This window comes from Myotis davidii, unplaced genomic scaffold, assembly GCF_000327345.1.
Source record: "Myotis davidii unplaced genomic scaffold, ASM32734v1 scaffold395, whole genome shotgun sequence".
In the NCBI taxonomy this organism is placed as follows: Eukaryota; Metazoa; Chordata; class Mammalia; order Chiroptera; family Vespertilionidae; genus Myotis; species Myotis davidii.
The window spans coordinates 4,782,201-4,799,364 of NW_006287904.1; the positions used below are offsets into that span (position 1 = coordinate 4,782,201).

Genomic DNA, 17,164 nt, shown 5'->3' on the forward strand with positions numbered 1-17,164 from the left:
CCTTGTATGTTTCCCTGCAGCGACTGGTACTACGCCCGAAGCCCCTTTCTGAAGCCGAGGCTGAGCTCTGACATTGTGGGCCAGCTCTACGAGCTCACCGACGTTCAGTTTGACTTGGTGTCCAGGGGCTATGACTTGGACGCGGCCTGGCCGACGTTTGCCAGGTATTGTAAAGAATTGTAAGAATTGCTTGGTTTAAAAGACAGGGTGGGGGTATGGGGGGGATGTTTGAAATTTTGAAAATTGCCACCAGTCTACTCAAAGGACTTGTGTGTGCTCAATAAATACACAAAGCTTCGCCACTCTTATGCCTGTTAATTGTACAGATTTTTTTGAACTGTGAGTCACTAAACATCTGAAGGTTCCAACCTTAAGCTGACCTAATTGGCCAGGTGGCATGAGAGGAAATGCATATGCAAAAGCCAGGGTTTTTAAATGTTAAGGGATGTGTGCCAGTCTGGGGAGGGGCGGGTGGGCTTTTTCCCCGTTCGTGTCCTTGGGGGTCGGTTAAGGAGGCCTTCCAGGCAGGAAGAGGGAGTGGAAGCTACAGCCCATCCGTGGAAGGGTTGCTGGGAAGGTTGCCATGTTTTCACTTTTTACACCAAGATGGCGCTCAACACGTCATCCCGCTGAATCCTGACAACACACCAGGAGGGTGAGGCTGAGGACACAGGCTTAAAGTGGGGGCACTTTCCCAAAGTCACATGGCTGGTGGGCCTGCACCTAATTCCCCAGGACAGCCACCTGACTCGAAGCAGGTCTGTGAGCCGTGACCATGAGCCCCTAAGCACAGTGTGACCTTACGGACCACGCTGACTGCTCCTTGTTCCTCACTAGCAGACAGACTGAGGCAGGCACCAACAGTCAAGGAAAGTTTAACCAAAAATTGGGAAATACTACGCTCACTTAGATGTTGTTTGGCACAGGGAAGAAAGCCATCATGTTTAAACTTTTACAGCGGAGTCCCCCCAACACACCTGGTTTCCACGCGTGTGTGCGTGTATGCGTGCGTGCGTGCTTCCTGCTGTGATACAGGTGTGTCTGTTCTATGCCCCGCAGGAGGACACTGGCCCCCGGCTCCTCTGCCTACCTGTGGAAACCCCCCAGCCGGAGCTCCAGCATGAGCAGCTTGGTGAGCAGCTACCTGCAGGTAATGCCCGAGAGGCTGGGGTTCCCCGCCGTAGTGTCAGCCAGGGTGTGTCCTTGCCCCTCGCACCTCAGGGCGATGGTCTCAGACACCTTTGTTCCGGCCAGAGCAACGAACCCTCAGTTACACCCAATATTTTCTAGAGTCCAGGTTCTTATGACCAAATAGAGCTTAGGCCTCTTAAAAAGTAAATTCTTTTAAAAGCTTTAAGGTATTTGAAAAGAAGCAGGTTAACATTCTGGTTAAAAGCGGCTGAGTCACATCCTGCCTGTCACCTACCAGCTGTGCCCCAGGAAGATGCCTGACCCTCTGGAAGTGTCAGCTCTCTCACCCATACGAAGGGGATCGAAAAATCACCATAGCTGAGTGGATGGTTGTGGGGGTGGGTGCGGGAGCACGTGTACTGTGCATAAGGGCTTGACACAGCAAGTGCTAAATAAGTGCTGGTGGGTAGGGTTAGTTTTGGTAGAAATGTGAATGTGTCAGAGTTGTATATAGTTTTGTGGGAAAGGCTGCTGAAAGTAACCAACAAAACAAAATAAAGGGACTCAACATAGGCAGCATTAAGAGTAGAAAATGGACTTCACCCTGTTTTGTGGTCTAATCACCCCAGGAGTTGTGGGCATAGTGCGTGGTGGACAGTAGATTAAGTTATGTAAGTTAAGTTAGTAACATTTTTATGTTACTAATGCACAGGAGGCTGAGTGGGAAGCAAGTTCTGAGTCTCGGGGCTCTCACATGTGTGGCCCTGGGTGTTCAGGGTGTGCTGCTGGCAGGTGCTGTGAGCTAAGGGTTCTCGTCCTTTGAATAGCTCGATGGACTAAGCTTAGGTTATGTGATTGCTATATTGTTACTTCTGTTCTCATTAAACTCTAAAGCTTTTCCAAATAGCCATGTAGCTTCATCCCAAAGCCATGTTTTTGTTGTTTTCCTCCCCCTTCTCCCCTCTCCCCCACCCCAGACTCAGGAAATGGCCTCCAGCCTTGACCTGAATAGCCCCTTGAACAACGAGGCACTGGAGGGCTTTGATGAGATGCGAGTGGAGCTGGACCAGCTGGAGGTGCGGGAGAAGCAGCTGCAGGAGCGCATTCAGCAGCTGGACCGAGAGAACCAGGAGCTGCGGGCAGCCGTCACCTCACAGGGGGAGCAGCTCCAGGTGGAGAGGGAGCGGGCCCGCTCTGCAGCCGAGGACAACGTCCGCCTATCGCGCATGACGGCTGAGCTGCAGAAGCAGTGGGAGGTCACCCAGGCCACACAGAGCACCGTGCAGGAGCTGCAGAAGTGCCTGCAGGCCCTGGAACCAGGACCCGCGGAGAAGGAGGGAGATTCCCACTTGGCCCTGCAGCGGCTGGAGCCCATGCTGCAGCGCCTGGCGCAGGAGCTCGAGGCCACACGGGACGCGCTGGGCAGGAAGGACGAGCTTTCGGCTAATGTCCCAGGTCTGGGCATGGCTGAGCAGAAGGCAGATGTGGCACTGGACACAAAGGGGCAGCCAGAGCTTAACCCCAGTGCCTCGGCCCTGACGATCCAGCAGCTGGGGGAGAAGCTTCACGCCCTAGAGCGGGAGAGCACCAAGGTCCAGGAGCTCAACAGGCAGCAGAGCACGCAGCTGGAGCAGCTGGCCAGGGAGCTGCAGCTGAAGGAGGAGTCCCGGGCCGGCCTGGAGCGCGTGGTCAGGGAGATGGCCTCGCTGCAGGAAGAGCTGTCCGCGAAGAGGAAGGAGGCCACCCAGCTGCGGCGCCGGCTGCAGGAGTCGCTGGCCCACATGAGCACCATGGAGGAAGAGCTGGCAGAGGTGAGACAGGTCGAGCGGCAGCAGCGCGAGGAGAAGGAGCTGCTGCAGCGCGAGGCCAGGTCCCTGACACGGCAGCTGCGGCTCCTGGAGACCCAGCTGGCACAGGTGAGCCAGCGCGTGAGCGACCTGGAGGAGCAGAGGAAGCAGCTCATCCAGGACAGAGACCGCCTCAGCGAGAAAGTGGGGACGCTGGAGCGGCTCGCTGCGCAGCCAGGCCCCAGCCTGCCCGTGGCAGCGGAGAGCAGTGAAGTGCTGGCCCCCCAGGATTCGGCCCTGCAGGAGGGACCGGTGGATGGTACTGCAGTTCAGGGGAGCAGCCGGGAGGAGGAGCTGCGGCAGGCCAACATGGAGCTGGAGAAGGAGCTGCAGAGCGTGATGGCCCGTAACCAGCGCCTGGAGGACAAGCTGCGTGCCCTGCAGGCGGATTACCAGGCCCTGCAGCAGCGGGAGGCAGCCATCCAGGGCTCCCTGGCCTCCCTGGAGTCCAAGCAAGCCAGCATCCGGCACATGGGTGATCAGATGGAGGCCAGCCTCCTGGCTGTTGTGAAGGCCAAGGAGACCATGAGGGCCCGCATGGCCGAGAAGGAGGCTGCCCTGCAGAGCAAGGAGGCCAAGTGCCAGCAGCTGCGGGAGCAGATGGAGCAGTGCCGGCAGCTGGCAGAGACCCGGGAAGGGGAGCTCAGGGCTTTAGAGAGCCAGTGCCAGCAGCAGACCCAGCTGATCGAGACCCTCAGAGCAGAAAAAGGCCAACAGGGGCTCAGCCCACCTCAAGAAAATGCATCCCAGGAGCTAGCTGCCCAGCTGGCCCTATCTCAGGCGCAGCTGGAGGTCCATCAGGGGGAGGCTCAGCGAGTGCAGGCTGAGGTGGTGGACCTCAAGGCCAAGCTCCAGGCAGCCCTGGGTGACCGAGAGAAGGTGCAGAGCCAGCTGAGCGTGACTGAGGCGGCTCTGCAGGAGCACAAGGCCCTTGTGCAGCAACTGAAGGAGCAGAACGAGGCCCTCAACAGGGCCCATGTCCAGGAGCTGCTGCAGTGCTCAGAGCAGGAAGGGGCCCTGCAGGAGGAGCGGGCCCAGGAGGCCCATCTGAGGATGGAGGAACTCCAGGCCCTGCAGGAGGAGCTGTCCCAGGCCAAGTGCAGCTCCCAGGAAGCCCAGCTGGAGCATGCCGAGCTGCAGGAGCAGCTGCACCGGGCCAACACGGACACTGCCGAGCTCGGTATCCAGGTCTGTGCGCTGACCGCGGAGAGGGAGCGGATGGAGGGCGTGTTGGCCTGCACCGTGCAGGAGCTCCGGGACGCCAAAGAGGCAGCCGCCAAGGAGCGCAAGGGCTTGGAACACCAGGTGGCGGGGCTGCAGCGAGAGAAGGAGAGCTTGCAGGAGAAGCTGAAGGCGGCCGAGGAGGCAGCTAACTCACTGCCTGGCCTGCAGGCCCAGCTGACCCAAGCCAAGCAGCGGGCCCAGGGCCTTCAGGAGACTGCACACCAAGAGCTTGACACCCTCAAGTTCCAGCTGAGCACCGAGATCATGGACTATCAGAGTAAACTTAAGGTAATCCTAGCCTTGGCCAGGGGCTGCACCTGTCTCCTGCGGCAGGACCTGGTGGGTTCATGAGGGGATAGGACGCACCTTCAGCCACGGGCACATGAGGGCCCAGGTGTACATAGTCCCGTCCCGCCATCATAGCTCACAGCATCCTCTCTGCAGGAACTTGCTAGGGGCCCAACATTGGGGAATGATACCCTAGCCCAGAAATCTAAACTCAAGGCCGTGGCACACAAGTTTGGCCCAGAGAATTTTTTAAAAATTAATAGTCAACATTCAAAGAGTGGGATATTTACACATTCACTTTGGGCACTTCTTTCAAAATCTTGAGAGATTCCATATATATATATAGATATAGATTAGATATAGATATAGATATAGATCTAGATATAGATTGATTTTAGAGAGGAAGGGAGAGGAGAGGAGAGAGATAGAAACATCAATGATGAGAGAGAATCATTGATCCGCAGCCTTCTGCACGCCCCCTACTGGGAATTGAACCTGCAACCCTGGCATGTGACCTCCTGATTCATAAGTCGATGCTCAACCACTGAGCCATGCTGGCTGGGCTGGAATCTTGAGCAATCTTAAAGCCTATGCCCTCCTGACCGGTGTGGCAGCGGTCAGCAGGAGCTGGGTGGGCACTGCCCACATTAAAGGGGGCCTGCATCCTCTGGTATTTTCCTTGCAATCCTTTATGCAGTTACCCAGCCCGTTTGGGGATGTGAGTTTGAGACCCCTGCTGTAGCCTCTAACCAGCAGTCCTGGCTGCCTTGAGGCCTGTGTCTGTCCCTTCAGATGCCATTCTGACAGCAGGTGCAGTCGGAGGGAACTGACTCAGTTATCAAAGGGCCTTGGAAATGAGAACAGCGGTTACCACGTGCCTTTGATGCTGCACAAAGAAAAGGAGCTAAAAGTGAGGACAGGGATGACTGTTATCTGTTCCAAGAGCCCCATGATAAATGGCATTTGTTTGCACAGATGTGCCTCCTATCGCCCCATCCCATGCAGCTCCATGGGGCTCAGAGGCCACATTTTTCCTTGCAGAAATGAAATTCCAAGTTGGGGGACCAAGTCAAGTCTCTCAGTAAACTTGAAAGAGTTTTATTACCAATGAAGCCTGACGCTTACTGAGTTTGGGGGAAAGAGGGAGGTAGCTTGTTTTTACCCATTTGGGGAATGTGGCTGAGGAGTCTCAGAGCAAAGACCCCACGTCTGCGATCCCTTTCTCGCCCTCTCCAGACTGCCAGCGAAGAGTGCAGGAGCCTCCGGGGCCAGCTTGAGGTACGGGGCCAGCAGCTGCGGGCCGCCAAGGAGGCTGTGGACAAGCTGGAGGTAGGCCTGGCTGGGAGTGCCTCTCTGGGAGCCCTGATCAGAGACTGGCACCTGGGAAGGGAGACCGATGTGGTGGCCTCCACCTGGCCGTTTCCTCTCTCAGAATGTGGACCCATCAGGGCCGAGGGGATCTGGTTTGGTTCTCACTGGACCATTAAGGGGCTCCCCATAGGACTTCCCATTCCCAAGCTGAAGGGGTCATCAGCCCACTTTTGCAGACACCCCGAGTTTGCATCATGGTCCCATCCACTCCCCGGACACCTGGCTGGAGCTGCCGATGTGTTTTTCACGCAGCCTCTGGCAAGGAAATTGTCCTCTAGTCATCCCTGCAGATGTGCTCTGAGTCAGTCTGAACTGAGCAGGGACAGGGGTGGCGCTGAAACCACAGTCTTCAGGGCAGCGACCTTTTTCACTGAATCCCGCTCCCTGCCGCCCACCCCCAGCCCCACCCTGGAGATCCTGACCCCTGCCTCCCCTCCAACCACCACAACCAGTTGCCATTGATGCTTAAGGGACATCATCACAAATCGGAGTGTGTCACACGCCACAGACATAGAAAAAAGATTCTTGGCCTCACGTTAAAACAAACGAACAAAAGTCCCTCCAGTTGGAAGGGACCAGCCAGGTGGTGAGAGCACAGCCGTCGCCTCATGGCGTCTGACACGTGCTTCTGCGCCTGAGTATCCGCCCTGCCGTCCTGTGCCAGGCCACCCAGGCAGACCTGGGAGAGAAGCTGAGCCGCACCAGCAGCCGCCTCTCGGAGTGCCAGGCCGCCATGCTGAAGAAGGACAAGGAGGGGGCCGCCCTGCGCGAGAACTTGGACAGGTTAGTGACGAGGCCCTCCCTCGCGCCCAGTGGCAGTTTTCAGGGAAGGGGTGTTGGGTGCAGTCATTTAGAAAGTCAGCCACTCGTAAAACTGAAGTCCTTTTTCAAGAAAAGCCACAGACCAGAAAGTGCTTGTGCCGGAAGCATGCCACCGAGAGCCTGCGTCACCCCTCACAGCCCTGTGGACGGCGGGCCCTTCCAATTCCACTTCCTTACCCCTGGCAAAGTTGGGATGTAATAATGGCAGTAAAAGCAGCAGACGCTTAAATAATGCCTGAAATGGAGCAGGCACCGCCTTAAATACTTCGCATCTAGTTGCCCACTTAATCCTCCCAACAGTCCAATGAGGGTGGTATTATTTATTCCCATTTTATAGATGGGAAAAATGAGGCTCAGAAGAGTTTATTTGCCCTCCCAGGTCAGGGTATAAACGATGGTAGGATTGGAACCCAGACACTTTGGGCTCCAGAGGTCTGTTTTCTCAATAATATCCGGACAGACACGTGTTCTGTTTTACCGGGGGGCACTGGTGTTTGTGCGCGTGTGCGTGTTTCCCCCACTGTGGAGGTGCCTCCAGCTCTCCCTCATTTCCCAAGCTCGTCCCGACAGTGAGCGAGTGCACCAGGGACCCTGGCCGGCTTGTGTTCCCACAGCCGCTCTGGTGCTGTGTCTGTGCAGAGCACGTCACGCTCTCACCCTTTCCTCATGGTTTTTTAACCTTACAGTTGGGGCCTATGTGTGGCCAGCCCCTGCGCCTGCCCCTGTGCCTCCCCGAGCCTCCTCGTCTTCAGGCTTAGGGACCACCTGGAGCACGAGCCCACCGCCTGGCGATGGGGCCCAGCGCGTCCTGCCAGGCGCTGATGAAAACAGGGGTAGCAGGAGGAGATGCAGGGACCGAATTGCACGTGTGCCCTGCTCCACCTCCCAAGGCAGGCACCCAAATTGTGCTAAGGGTTTTACTTTTCTACTCACCCTCCTCCCCTCCGCCTCGGAGGCTGGGCCCACCAGCGGGAGACGCAGCGCATGTTGGATGTTCAGTGGCTGGACATGCATTCCTTCCCACCTGACTCCTGGCTCCGCTAGGTCACGCTCACCTGGTGTAAATAGAACTCCTGCGTTGGTGATGGGTTGTTGTTTTTAACGCAGTAATAGTGGTTGGTTGTGAGATCTCACACCATTGTTGTAGCTGCTCCAAGTTGCATTTTCCATGTGGCAGGAGTGGATCTTTTGTTATCCACTGTGAGCAGGCCGTGCTGGTCTGTGTGTACTCATTTAGGTGGACAGGGTCTAGTGAACAGCCTCCTGACGACATTGTGCTGGAGGTGAAAAGGCTGGATGAGATGCAAATTAGTTTGTCTCTGCAGAGCCCTCTGTCTACTGGAGCTTTTACAAACATCTTGTGGACCTTGGGGTTTAGAGAGCATCCTTGGCAAACCACTGCCTTAGGGGATAGCCAGGGTGAAGGTGGGGTGGGCAAGGGCTGGCCGACAGCGGCTCAGCCAGCACGCCCTGCTGGGCTGTCAGGTAGCACATGGGGCCGTGCCCGTGGAGCGCCTGCTGTGTGCCCGGCGCCATGTCCGTGTGTAGCGTCACAAAGACACATGAAGACTGTCCTCCTCTGTGTGGTCACCTCCAGGAAGCTGTGCCCCTCTGTCCTTTCTGTCCTGATTCCTTTTCCTCTTGCAAATACTCCCCCTCCCTAGCACTAGTCCCTGAGCCTTGTCCTAGGGCTCCTCTTGAAACCTCATTTCAACTCATCCTGGGGTGCTCGAGTGCCTGGGGTTACCTGCTCTTCCAGAATGCCCCTTGTGTTTGGTGTGAAGAGTTTCGGTGTGTGAGGGGAGTCCTCGAGGCCAGGGGGTGCCCCACCTGTGAGCAGGCAGTGCCAAGGGCCTCCTTCACTGTGGGGGGTGGCTGGGAGGGCCGCGGGACCCTATTAGAGGCCCAGGGGAAGCGGAAAGGAGTGGGGAGTCAGGGAACATACCACTCCCCCACCAGGACCCAGAAGGAACTTGAAAGAGCCACGGCAAAAATCCAGGAGTATTGCAGCAAACTCTGCCAGGAGGCGAGAAGCCGGGAGAAGAATGACCAGAAGATGCTGGCGGACCTGGATGACCTGACTAGGACCAAGAAGAACCTGGAGGAACGGCTGATAGAGCTGCTCAGGTGAGTGTTGGTGTTTCTTTAAAGACACGCAACTGTTCGTAACGGAACTCTTCATGGAAATGCGCCCCCTCCCCGTCTGCCACACACACACACAGACACATACACACACACACACACACACAGGCACTTACATACAGGTTCTGCTCAGGCCCATGGCAACCTGGTGAGAATGGATTTTGGTTTCACAATTTTTTTCAATTGCCTTATAATTTTCCTAAATTAGATCCATGCATTGCATAGGGATATTTTCTTAGATCTCTTTAGTCTGTGGGTATCCCCACCATCTCTCTTAACTTTTTTTTCCTTTGCAATTTATTTTTGAGAAAGCCAGGTCATTTATCTGGTCATTCCCCCAGCCTTTGTATTTCCTATAAATTGGTGGTCAGAGCAGTGCTTCTTGGCTCTGACTGCCCATTAGCATCACTGGAGAGCCATTAAAAAAAATAAAATACTTACATCCAGGCCTCACCAAGACCCAGTGGGCGTGGGTTCCAGGCATCACCGAGCCAGAGGCAGAGCCAGAATCTCTGCTCTGCTAGAGGCTCGCTCAGACTCAGGCTCACACTTGTGGCCAGGACGCTGCTTGGAATTCTGAGGCGTTCAAGGGCCACATTGATCTGATAGCCCTTTCTTTGAACGTTAGCGGCCATTGATAAGCAATGCTAGACCTAATCATTTATTTGGGCTTGCAAAATGGTGATATTAAATTATAACTAAGGTGGACGTTTAAAAACGTCGCCCACATGTCATCAATGAGCAGACCTGAGACCTCTGAGCACAGAAAGCTTCCCCCGATGGGTGAGGAGGAAGCCCAGGTCCGCGGCATTCCCACATCCCCAGGGTGTGGGTGCCTGGCCTCCTGGGACAGAGGACAAGTTGTGGAGCGGCCGGGAGAAGTGCTGGTCCTGACAATGTCTTGTGTGCTGGGAGAGCCAATCGATTCCATGTTCCGGCTTTGGGGGTTAGGGGGTTGGTCTGGGGTTGCTGTGAGGTCCCTGGCTGGGTGGAGCCTGTTTCCCTCAGGGCTGAGGTGGCTCTGGTGTTGGTCATCAGGGCTGAGGTGCTAATGGGCCATGTTAGGCCTTAGGATGGTGACTGGGGTTCCATCCGGGAAAGAATTAAACTGTCCCATGTCAGAGCCGGGAGCCCCGAAGGTGACCAATGGCAGCAGTAAGGATGTCTCTGCACGCGTCTTCCCTGGTGTGTCAGGCACGTGCGGATACTGCCAGGCCTTTCTCAAAAGCCCCGGCTTCTTTCAGACTTACTTCCTGGGGTGACTGCTGTCCCTCGGGGGAACATGGGGTGATGGACATCATTCAGGCTGGGAAAGCTTTGATCCCCTGCAATGATTAGATGCTATTTGAACCATGAGCCATAAACACGTAAAGGCCCCGAGCACAGTGGAGATGTGAGAGGGCAGTGTGCCCGTGGTCCTTGGCTCACAGCTCTCTGTCGGGTAACCACGCCAGCACGCTGTAGCTTCAGCTCCCGGCGGCCTCGTGCACTGTCACCTAGACGCCTGAGCCGTGTCACCCTTGCCCGTGCCGGCCCCTCTGCAGGTGCCAGAGCCTTTTCTGCACGTCCCAGGTCATCTCTGTGCCTTGACGTGTGTGGTGCCGGTGAAGGGCCTGCACATTGGAGGGGCCTGCGGAGTCTGGGGTGACAGGAGACCTAGAGAGGGTGTGCTTCCAGGGTACAGGTGAAGTTTCCTTCTGCGTCTTGGGGAATTTGGAGTCAGTTTTTAAAAATGAATCCGGGATAATTCTATTGTTTTCATGGATTCCTTCTTTTTCCTGATGTGGCTCTGTCCCAGGGACAAGGATGCGCTCTGGCAGAAGTCCGATGCCCTGGAATTCCAGCAGAAGCTCAGCGCTGAGGAGCGATTCGGGGACTCGGAAGTGAATCACTGCTTTGATTGCAGGCGCGAGTTCAGCTGGATGGTGCGGCGGCACCGCTGCAGGTTAGCAGGCCGCACGCTGGCCAGCACCACCCCTGGCAGGGCCCGGAACAGGGCAGGCAGCCAACGGGCCAGCCCGAGGCTGTGCCCACCAGGACCACAGTGCTTTTGGTTGTAAGGGACCTGGGTGAGGAGGGTGTCTTAAGCAGGGTAATAGCAGGACCCCCAGGGGATCCTGAAGGTAAAGAGCCTTGCATACAGATGTGTGAGTGGAGTTAGGGGACCCGAGGGGATGTGGAGCCCCCAGACCAGCAGCCCTGACCCTCCCTCAGCCTGAGGGACCAGAGGGGGAAGGGTATTACTGGAACCCAGGCCCGTGGGGCTAAGGCTTCCCTGGAGGAGCACAGAGCAAAGACCCCTGGGCCCCAAAGAAGGGCAGACAAAAGCAGGTCTCCAGTGGTGGCAGAGGGGACATCCCACAGGCCTGGGGTCTTTCTCTCAGGGCCTCGGCCACACCCGGATCCTGTGTCAGGGAAGGTGGTCTTGACCGCACACTTTATCCCCCAGCCTACCACAACCTTAGGAAACAAAATATTCTCCCACTAATCCTACCAGGATGGCTTTATTGGAATCTTATCAGATGGGCCTTACGGCCGCATTCTAAAGTGGGGGGCAGAGCCAGGTGTGAGGAGAGCCATGTGGCGTCTAGAGCCCAACCCAGAGCCTCTCTCTGGTGCTGAGCAGATGGCACGAGGCCCACAGCACCGTCCTCACAGCCCATGCTTGCTTGGTCCCCAGGATATGCGGTCGCATCTTCTGTTACTACTGCTGCAACAACTACGTGGCGACAAAGCCCGGGGGCCGAAAGGAGCGCTGCTGCCGAGCCTGCTTCCAGAAGTTCAGCCCCGGCTCCCCGGACAGCACCAGCTCGGGCACCAGCCAGAGCCAGCCCAGTCCAACTCTGTCGCCGGCCCCGGCTGGGCTGCAGGCCGCCGGAGGCCAAGGTCAGACACCTGCTGCCACCCTCGGTGTCCCCAGGTGCCATCCGTACACCGCTGCCCCGTCTTGGCTAGTTAGCTGCCACAGCTCAGTTCAGTGTTTTCCAAACCTGGGCACTAGAGAGGTAGAAAAGTGTAGTCTACCAGTTTGAGACTTTCTTTATGATGCACTTGGGATTGAACAAGAATTGAAAAGGGAATACCTTTCTGTCGGTGTGATTCAGCGTCGTGAACGTGAGGCCTGTGTCCCTGTTAGCTCACATGCTACCAGTGACCGTACCCCACACCTGAGAGACGCTGCTGTCTCCCGCAGCCTGGGCCCCGACATCCCACCCTCTCCCCCAGAGTGACTGAAGGCCAGGAGCTGTGTCTGGAAATGACCGCCTGCACGCCTTCCTGGGGCTCACCGTCTCTCAGTGGCCAGGGAGGATGTGTTGTCCTTCGTGTCCTTTCACTCGATGCAGTACAAGGAAGCGGGATTTGCTGCTCCTGCTCCCAGCACGGCCCACCTGGCCAGCTCAGGCTGCTCTCGGGGGCTGACCTGCGGGTGTCCCGGGAGGCAGAGCCGGCATGGCCAGGGCCAAGGGAGTCTCATCTCTGCTCAGGCAGCGCTGCCCGCTGGGCTGCTCCCTGTGGACTCCTTGGCCTCTGCCTGGACCCAGGGCCGCCAGTGTCTCTTGTTTAACTGGATCCTCAAGGAGGTTGGCAGCCGCGTCACCCACATTGGGCACAAAGAACCGCTGGGGCGGGGCGGTGCTTGGCACAGCTTTAGTATTTCTTCACATCTTTTGCTCATTTGAAACCTTTAAATTCTTGAATTTTGAGAGTCCTTTATATGTTCTGGATACAAGTTATTTACAGACATGTGTTTTACAAGTATTTTCTCCCAGTCTACAGCCTGCCTTTTCACTTTCTTTCAAACAGCACAAGTTTATAATTTTGATGAAGGCCAGTCTATCCATTTTTTTTCTCATGGATCAAATTTTTTTATTTTGTGTATCATATGTTTCTTTGGTTAACCCAAAAACTCACAGATTTTTTTCAAGTTTTCCTAGAAGTTTTACAGTTTGAGGTGGCACGTGTGGGTCTCTGACCTGTTTGGAGCTCATTTATGGATATGGTGCAAACTCTCGGTAGAGATTCATTTTTTTTGACACATGGTTGTTCATTGTTTCACTACCATTGGTTGGAAAGTGTATTCTCTTCCTGTAGATCTGCCTTTGCATCTTTGTCAGAAATCAGTCTAGTCTTCCATTCTGTGAACATAGAACAGCTCTCCATTCATTACTGTCTTGTTTTATTTCTCTCAGTGGACATCACTTTGGGTCCCTGATGCTCCTTTGTGTCTGGGTCTGTACAAAGAAACCAGTCCCTGGCCCCTTTTTCAGCCGCTCCTCAGCCCTTTTATTATGTAGACTTCGGGCAAGAGGAAGAACAGAACGTTCCTTCTAAAGCACGGCCCGTCCCAGGAGCCATGTGGAGGGCCCGTCCCAGTAGCCATGTGGAGGGCCAGATAGGAAACTGGTTGCTCGTAGGAAGTGGAACCTTCTTTTTGCTCTGACTTAGTGGTGAGTGTTCTGGCGACCACAGAGGGTGGCCCTGTGCCAGGGCACTGAGGTCACTTGTTTTGATTTCTGATATTTCCTGTCTCCTCTCGTCTCTCTGCCTCCCTCCCTCGCTCCCTCCCTTCTTGTTTCTTCTTTCTTTCACCTCAGATCTGCCATCACATTTTCCATGACATATGCAAGAGGGTGCTTGTGGGTGGGGACGGGCACAGGAGCACACACAGGGCATCCTTGCTGCCAAGTGGCCCGCAAAGCCCAGCACCAGTCCCCTGGTCAGGACCACAGTGGCCGCTACAAGTCCTTGAGCAGAGGGAGCCCCCCCCCCCAACCCCCATGGATTGGGATGAAAACGCAGGCCAGACAGAATTCAAAGAGGCGTGGGAAGGCCCTATCTCACAGAGCGAGGACTTGGCAGCACAGAAGTGCCTTTACTTTTCCATTCAGGTCTTTCCTGATAAGGTTTTGCTACATGGTTTCCCTTCTAAACCAGGGGCTTCAGAGTCCGTGTAAGCGTGAAACCTCTCCAAGCCCCTGACTGAAGGGCTGGAGAGAAATTAAGTTGTGCGTCTAGTTTCCTCTGTAGTCCCCACTCTGCTTTTCTGGCTCTTCCCAGTAGCCACATCCCGACAGCCATTCCTCGCACATCTGGGCAGAGGAGCTATCGTTGGGTGATTCCTCACTGTGTGTCCCGGTGGCCTGTCCTGCGGGGCTGCACCCCTCACATCCCCGAGGTCCCCTCCCATCCTGTGCATGACCGTGTGTGTTTCTCCTCTCTCCTGATCTGCCTCTGCGGTCCAGGTGCAAACCCAGACTTCAGGTCACCAGACGACACTGTGTTCGACATCATCACGGACGAGGAGCTGTGCCAGATACAGGAGTCGGGCTCCTCCCTGCCTGAAACGCCCACCGAAGCTGACTCTCTTGACCCCAGCATGGCCGAACAGTGAGTAGAGGTCATCGCCGTTTCCCGAGTGCTCCTTCAATGCCTGGCCCTTGCGCTTGCGCTTGCTTATCAAAGGACCAGGAAAGTCTGGAGCAGCGGTTCTCAACCTGTGGGTCGCGAACAATGAAAATACATCCTGCATATCAGATATTTACGTTACGATTCATAACAGTAGCAACATTACAGTTATGAAGTAGCAACGAAAATAATTTTATGGTTGGGGGTCACCACCACATGAGGAACTGTGTTAAAGGGTCGCAGCATCAGGAAGGTTGAGAACCACTGGACTCTGAAGGGAGGATCGCTGTCCTTGCTTAAGGGAAGGGGCCTCGGCACAATGCTGGGGAGCAGTGGCCCTCAGGGAGTTGAGGGCTCGGGATGGTCACTGTCGAGCCTTGTCAGAGATGCCCCAGGAGGTCAGTGGTCCCGGGTTTCAGCGTTAAGGCCTTCCTGGGTGTGGGCAGCTACAGCAGCCTGCTCAGCTGCCATCACAAAACAGCCAGACTCGGCGCTGACACACCAGAGATGAGTTTCTCACTGTTCTGTAGACTGGAAGTCCAGGTCAAGGAGGTGGCGGTTTGGTTTCTTCTGGGACCTTTCTCCTTGGCTTGCAGACCATGACCTTGCCTCCTCGCGTGGTGTCTGCACGTCACCTTGGTGTGTCCTGCCTCCTCCTCGCACAGGACACCACTCAGGTTGGATGAGGTCCCCTGGTCCAAACGCAGTCACTTTCTGAAATCCGGCGGTTTAGGACCACAGCATGAGTCTTGGTCTTGCCAACTCGTATTGATCTCTCTGTTCCCTCTTCCTCTCCGACTTGTGAGGTGGCTGTCACCCAGGATTTCTGCTGCACGGGAGGGGATGCATTTAATCATCATGGGACTCTCGACAGGAGATTTTAGGTGTAAGGGTACCTCCGTATCCAGTGTTCTTTTACTAAAGAGTGGCTGCACATACCATGGTGTGGCCTCATGGTTAAAGCTATCCTGATCACCCAACCAAGAGAGCCCCTGCTCATGTCGCTTCTGTGGCTTTGGGCCTTTTCCTTCTGGAACCCCAGAATGCTTCCCAGACTGCAGCAGCCTGCGGGTTCTCCCCCACCCTCATGGCCCAGCAGTCCCCAGGGCGTGCTCCGTCCCATTAGCGCTAAGTCGCTGTCTGCCGTCCCCACCGGCCCCTCTTCACTGACGGCGCCTCGCCTCCCAGCCAGGTGATGGGCAGGTGAGCAGGACTGAGCTACGGGCCTGGGAGGGCAGCCTCGGCTGCAGCTGCATGAGAAAGTGAGCCCCCTGCAGCCTTCTCTCCCTGGCCCCTCACCTTCCCCTTTCTCCGCAGGAACAAAAACGGAGGGTGTTCTGAGTGACAGATATGTGCATGTCAGTCACGGGAATCAGGAAGTGTCCCAGGGAAGGAAGCTGCCAGCGCTTCTGGGAGGCTGGCCTGCATTGTGATGTGTAGGGCTGTGCTGGCATGTCTGCTGTGTGCCCATTTCCTGGCACCTAGCGCCCCCCTTGTCTTCTCCAAGGTGAACCACCTAGGTGCCCAGATGATACTGAGCTTCAGCTCGCCCACACAGCATCATGGCCGGTAACGCTGTAGAGCTGATGCTTTGTGGTCATGTGCTTTGGGGAGCTGTGGTGGGTTTGTCACCAATCGGGAGACTTGATGCCTGGTATCTCAGCAACAAAATGAGGACAGGATATGGTGATGCTGATTAAGGTTAGAATGCCACAGTGTGCTTGGGTTAACCAACAGCTCTGCCTTCGGGTAAGTGGAGCTGGCAGGTACCTTGGGCCCGTCAGCTGCATAAAACCTCACCAACTTTGGGGGGAGGAGAAAGGCTCCTCACTGGGGTCCTAGCCCTCGTTCTGCTGTGTGAGCTTTGCAGGGTATTAGTCTCTGAATTAGTTTCCTCGCCTGCAAAACGGTGTTGGCAGTTCCCAGGAACCACAGACCGGGCCCATGGAAGGTGCTGCCTTTGGAGCCCTTGGAGGAGAAGGCTGGAGTGCACGCCCTGACCACTCCTGGGCCGCGTGTCCTTTGCTCTGCCTCCACCCCTCTGGTGGGGGCAGCTTCAGGTTTCTCTCCCGCAGCACCCTCTCCCCAGTCAGCGCGCTCACGGAGGTCACCCGGGCTGCTCCCAGGTAGCCCCTGCATCCGGTCACCCTGTGTTCACACAGGACAGTGCGGCCATCTGTGGTCTCTACCAAGTGTTGCAAACATGGTCGGTGAGGAGCACTTTCTTTACCTTCAGACCCTGAGGCCACACCCCAGGCAGAGTGCCCACACCCAGCCTGCTCCCCTGCTCCCCGTCCTCCCTCTGTCTCCCTTCCTTTCCCTGCCCCTTCACCAATACCTCCCCCACACATACCCTCCCCCGTCTCCAAGGCCTCTGTGACGTGCTGGTGTACGTGAGAATAAGGGGCAGAAAAGAGCAGGTCTGAAGGTGGGAACTTCGACTTCGGGGCTGTTGTGTGGATGGAATGAAATCAAGACGCAAAAGCCCTGTGGTCTACGTGGGCTGTGCCAGTGTCTGTGGCCAGTAACGAATGGCGTGTACCCAGGGGAGGAAGTGGAAAGTCATCCCTCCCCAGGTGTCTCAGATAAGGGCCCAGAGAGTGTAGGACCAGTGAGTGACGAGGCAGGAAGGTGAAGGACTCAGCTGCTGTGCGGTTCCTGGGGCAGGTGGGCGAGTTTGCTGAGCTGTGGAAGGGCCGGGGTTGGGGTACGGACTGGCGTGCCTGGTTGGGGAGAAGCCAGTGGTCCCAACAGTGGCCCTTGTGCTGCTGTGGCCAGGCAGCCCCCAGCTTGGCCCTCGGAGTGCACTGACCGGGCCTCACTGTCGCTAGCCAGGGGTGTGGGTGGTGACGTGGGCCTGGGGGCCTGAGTGACTTTCCCAGGGACACAAGAGGTGGGGCTGCCACGGAGCCGGTGTTTGAGTGGCCCAGGGC

At 56.2% G+C, this 17,164-nt stretch overlaps 1 protein-coding gene across 1 annotated transcript in view; it reads left to right on the forward strand.

Annotated features, from left to right (window-relative positions):
- FYCO1 (FYVE and coiled-coil domain containing 1) overlaps nt 1-17,164 on the forward strand; it is a 59,965-nt gene that overhangs the window by 19,453 nt on the left and 23,348 nt on the right. Inside the window, exons 6-14 of the mRNA XM_015561284.1 lie at nt 21-164; nt 1,060-1,150; nt 2,109-4,490; nt 5,727-5,819; nt 6,526-6,644; nt 8,643-8,810; nt 10,624-10,770; nt 11,506-11,711; nt 14,069-14,213. Of these exons, the coding sequence (XP_015416770.1) occupies nt 21-164; nt 1,060-1,150; nt 2,109-4,490; nt 5,727-5,819; nt 6,526-6,644; nt 8,643-8,810; nt 10,624-10,770; nt 11,506-11,711; nt 14,069-14,213 (3,495 nt within the window). The remainder of the gene's footprint in view (nt 1-20; nt 165-1,059; nt 1,151-2,108; nt 4,491-5,726; nt 5,820-6,525; nt 6,645-8,642; nt 8,811-10,623; nt 10,771-11,505; nt 11,712-14,068; nt 14,214-17,164) is intronic.